At 44.6% G+C, this 5,105-nt stretch overlaps 1 protein-coding gene across 1 annotated transcript in view; it reads left to right on the top strand.

The window, feature by feature from the left end:
- Positions 1–5,105, top strand: part of Adgre1 (adhesion G protein-coupled receptor E1) — a gene marked incomplete in the record, with an annotated part of 73,326 nt that overhangs the window by 66,576 nt on the left and 1,645 nt on the right. Inside the window, 3 exon segments of the mRNA XM_013505356.1 lie at positions 1,175–1,266; positions 4,429–4,597; positions 4,713–4,929. Of these exon segments, the coding sequence (XP_013360810.1) occupies positions 1,175–1,266; positions 4,429–4,597; positions 4,713–4,929 (478 nt within the window).

The following is a 5,105-nucleotide window of genomic DNA, read 5'->3' as shown; positions in this document are numbered from 1 at the left end:
CATAACTAATTTAAAGAGCCCAGTGAAAGGCAGATGATAGAAAACAGGGAGGTAGACTTTGCGGAGATGGGAAGGGGATCTGAGGATGAGGGAAGGTGGGGAGGAGGGTAGGGAAAGTAAAAATGATTAAGATACAATATGTATGTGTACAATCCCCCATGATGAATGTGTTTATTATGTACTGCAAACTTATGCCAATAAAAATAGCCACTTTCCTAAAGTAGCGGGAAGTGAGGATGAGCAGGTTCAGCATAAACCTCTTCATAGCAACGACATGGGTTTCTAACTTATGCAGAGCCAGAGACACACTATGAGAATTACGAGAAATGCATGCACCGCATTCTGTCTGATGAGAGTGCAGATACGCTCAGCCCCTCAAGACCATCAAACACATGGGAGGCGGAGCTGCCTCGTTAGTTCCCATACCAAGTGAAAGACACTGTGTTTGGTGGCATCAAAGAAGTTAAGTGCCCAAGCCCATGAAGCAATTGCCCACCTGTGCTCCAGGCAGTGGATTTTACTCCAGCTAATGGTTGCTGCCATCGCGTGAAAGGGGCTGCTGCAGGTGCCACGGGGGATCGGTACAGGAGGACAGCAGCTGCTCATTGCAACACAGCCTTTCATTTTTGGCAACTATGACGCTCTCAGATTTACCCTTCCCTCAGTTCATAAACTTTCTCTCACGGGGCTGGGGATTTAGCTCAGAGGCACAGCGCCTGCCTGGCAAGCGCAAGGTCATGAGTTCGATTCCCGGTACCAGAAAAAAAAAAACTTTCTCTCATTTATGAATATTTTAGGATCTAGATTCTCCAAATGGCAGCTCAGACCGCCTCACGACAGAGGTATGATTTTGGCAGGGTCCTTGGTTACTTTATTCAACCACCAGGCACTCAGCATTCCTTCACCACACGCCTCCACCATGCTGTTTCTGCCTTGAGGTCAACCAACCATGGACTGAACCCTCTGAAGGACAAACCTTTAAGTCACAGGTGTCGTGTCTTTTGGCCGGGTGATAGAAAGCGCTTAATACAGGCAGTTTCTACAAAGTGCTGCCGTCTGGCTTCGGTTTGTTTGCTAGACGCTGTGGCTCAGAGTTCTGTCTTTACAGATGGGCTGACCTGGTCTTTGTGCGTGGGAATACCCAATCCCGAGCCCTTTCTGCTTGACTTTGCAGATCAACTCGGTCCTCCTGAGTTGGACGCTGTGGATCCTGAGGCAGAAGCTTTGCAGCGTCAACACCGAAGTCTCAACACTCAAGGACAGCAGGTGCAGCCCTCTGTCCTCTCTTGTTCTCTACTGTCTTTTCTTTCTTCTGGCAAAAACTCAGCAAGTGCCTTTGGAATGTGCATCGTCTTAGTGACCGTCTTAGTGACCTTCTTGTTGCTGAGATACAGTTCCCAAAACCCACAGCACAGAGGAGGTCAGGTGTATTTGGGCTCATGGTGTGAAAAGTTGCAGTTCTGCGTGGTCTGCCCCAGGTGCAGAGAGAGCTGCTCCTGTCACGGCAGCCAGGAAACACAGCAAAGGATGAGCCAGCGTGGGAGATGCAACTCCAGGTCACAGGGACCCAGCACCCCAGCTCTTCGGATCAGGGCCCACCCCCTGAGTCACGTTTCTATCATCCTTGTGGTCCAGTTGCTCTCCCCAGTCCCCCTCTGAGCACGTGAGACTCTGGGGGAGCATCCAGATATAAACCAGAACAGCGCCGAGGACTAAGTTGTTATGAGACTGGTACAGAATGTTACACCTGCTGATCCACAGCTACCATCTATGAGCTGTGTGATTTTAGGAAAAGTGCATAACCTCTCTGAAGCTCAGTTTCCTCCTCTATCATATTGGGGTCTTAACACTTCTTGCTTTGTGTGTCTTATAAAGCATTTAACACAGTTATTGGGAAACAGTAAGCATTGCCTACATTGCAACTGTCAGGATACTCACTATGGCTGGACGTGGTGGTGCACACCTGTAATCCCAGCACTCAGGAGGCTAAGGCAGGAGGATCGTTGTGAGTTCTAGACCAGCCTGGGCTACAAAGTGAACTCAAGGACAGCCTGAACTGCATAGCGAGACCCTGTCTCAAAAAAATAAAAAATAAATAAATAAATAAATTTTTAAAAATTAAAAATAAAAAAAGATATTCACTATGAATACTTATCCATGCACATTTATAAGAATCAGAATCATATTTTTTTTCATTTTTTAAAGTCAGGATCTCACTATGTAGCTCAGGCTCACCTTAAACTCAGTATATAATCCATGCTGGCCTCATCCTCATGGAAATCCTCCTGCCTCTGCCTCTCAAAGGCTGGGACTACAGGTGTGTGCCACCCTGCCCTGCTAGAATCATATTATTTTTAAAATAAATTCTTGTGACAATATCACAAATACTTTCCCAGTTAACTGGGTATTATGGCATATACACATATATTTTCCCTAGCATTTTAATATAAAAAGCTGAACACCTTATCTGAATCATATCTTATTCATGCACACTTAAGTTGCTTCTATTTTCTTTTTTTCTATTATAAATAACACAGCCTTGAATACCCAATAGGTTAATCTTTTTACATAGTGGTTATTAAATTATAGCACTATACATAAAACTGCCTGGATCCAATGGTCAGTGGACTGGAGCGGCTTTAGTATATATTGTTCATCAGTTTCCAGGAAATGTGTTCCAGATGGCGAGAGTGCTTTCTTTGCCAACATTGAAGATGTTTGTCATTTTCCCCTTTTGTATTGAGAATTAATGTGTCAAGTGACTTTCTCATTATTCCAGTTACACGGTTGTTATTTTACATTAGAGATGTGGGACTTTCTCATGATCTTTTAGAGCACTCATGTTTTTGCTTCCCGCACACAACTCGGTGCGTTTTTAAGAACCTGCCACAGCCAGACCTTGTCTGTAGTTTACTGTCCGTGACCTGATGATATTCACCGTTTCCCTTTCTGTCTCTATCTAGCTTCTTATCCATTTTAAGTATTTTTCCAAAAGTTAGTACAAATACGAAAAGTTAAAGTTAATACATCTGCATGACAGAGAGAGAAGCAGTAAAGTTCAACTCAGATGAAATTCGCCATTTTAATCATTTAACCATTACAAAGTGCACAGTTGCTAACTTTGAGCGCATTCACAAAGTTTTGCAACCCCCACCCTTATCTAGTTCCAGAAAGTTCTCACACCCAAAAAGGAAGCCCCATACGCATTAGCATTTTGGGGGCAGGATTGGTGTCGAACCCAAGACACTACCCTGAGGTCTGTCACCAGTCATTTTTTAAATTTTTTATTTTGAGACAGAGTCTTGCTAATTTGTCCACGTAGAGCTGGAACTATGATCTTCCTGCCTCAGCCTCCCAAAGTGCTGGGATTACAGGCCTGCACCACTATTGCCTGCTGAGCACTTCTTTCTTTCCTTTGATTATCCCATGGTTGCAGATATGTCCCACCCAAAGCAACCAGTGTCACTCAAATAATCTAGGTCTGAACCTTCCTCTATATTTTTCATAAATGATAGAATACCGTGCATAGTGTTGTCTACCTGATCCGTCCTTGCAACATGGAGCTCTTTGCTTATTGATATATGTGGCTAACAGCAGCTAACAGAAATGCCTCGTGTGTACTGCACATGGCTCTGAACACCTAAGTGTTTTCCCATCTCATCTCTAACCTGTAGAATGAGTTCATGATGTAGGCATTGCATTAATATCTCCACATCCAAATGAGGAAACTGAGGTACAGTGGGGTTAAACAATCTTCTATGCCTGGCTTCTTTTATTCAGCATGAAATTTGCGGGATTCATCCATGTTGTTCATCAATTTTTGCCTTGTTCTTTATTATGGCTGTCTAGTATTCCCTTGACTGGATATACCACATTTTGTTGATCCATACATGTTTTTGTGAACATTTGGGATGTTTCCACTTGTGGGAAAGTGGAATGGGGGAATGACGGCTTAGTAAGTATTCAGTTTTTGGAATAATAAAAATGATTTAGAACTCTATAATGGTGATGCTTACATAACATCATGAATACACTCAGTGTGGCCAAATTGCACACTTTAGTTAAAGTGGTGAACTTTATGTGCGATGAATTTTATCTCTATAAAAGAAAGTCTTCAGTATATTTTACCCTATGGTTTCACCAGTCATTTAACATACCTCAAAATTTGGGCACCTGGATCATTCTAGACTTTGATTAATACAAAAAAAAAAAAAATTCAAGCCATGCATCCATGCATCTTTGTACTGTGTGTATCATAGGCAAACTATACTTTAATTCCCTGCATCTGAGCCTGGAGATTTTACTCTGCCTTTATCCAACCCTCCCTGCAGGTCAGTAGCACACTGGCAGCCTCAGTTACTCTGAGTGTGGCCCAGGAGGCCAACGCCACCCCTCACTCTCTTATGCTTTGCAAATCTTCCCTCCCAGGTTACTGACCTTCAAAGCCTTCGCCCAGCTCTTCATCCTGGGTTGCACCTGGGTGTTGGGCATTTTTCAGGTTGGACCCATTGCAGGCATCATGGCGTATCTGTTCACCATCGTCAACAGCCTGCAGGGGGCCTTCATCTTCCTCATCCACTGCCTGCTCAACCGCCAGGTATGCGGCTCTAGCCCCCAAATCCCCTCCCCATCCATCGGCCAGACCCCATGGACAAGGACCATCTTCCTACTCATCCAGAGTGATGAGCTTTCTGTGGGGTCTTTGTGCCCAGGTACGAGAAGAATACAGGAGATGGATCACCAGGAAGACCAAGCCCAGCTCCCAGCCCCAGACCTCAGGGATGCTACTGTCCTCCACACCCTCCACTTCCAAGACGGCAAAGGACTGCATGTCTTCCACAGACTCTGCTCACAAGGAATGCCTGTCATGTAGCAACACTCAATATGCACAAGTCTCCTGGGAGGTCAGTGTGCGCACCTGTGTTACCTTGCTGAGTCAGGTGTGGGGATGGAGCCAGGCTGCCCAGGTGCAAATCCCAGCTCTTTTGCCTTAGTAGCTACACAGCCTCCACGATGATGATAATATCATAGTTCACATGAATATAAAATGAGCATTTGCTAAGGATTTCACTCTATGGATTAATCAGTGAGGGTACCAGGCAGGT

This window comes from Chinchilla lanigera, unplaced genomic scaffold (genome assembly GCF_000276665.1).
Source record: "Chinchilla lanigera isolate Chin_1 unplaced genomic scaffold, ChiLan1.0 scaffold00094, whole genome shotgun sequence".
In the NCBI taxonomy this organism is placed as follows: domain Eukaryota; kingdom Metazoa; phylum Chordata; class Mammalia; order Rodentia; family Chinchillidae; genus Chinchilla; species Chinchilla lanigera.
The sequence above is the reverse complement of the archived record's forward strand: the minus strand, read 5'-3'. Positions and strand labels throughout refer to the sequence as shown.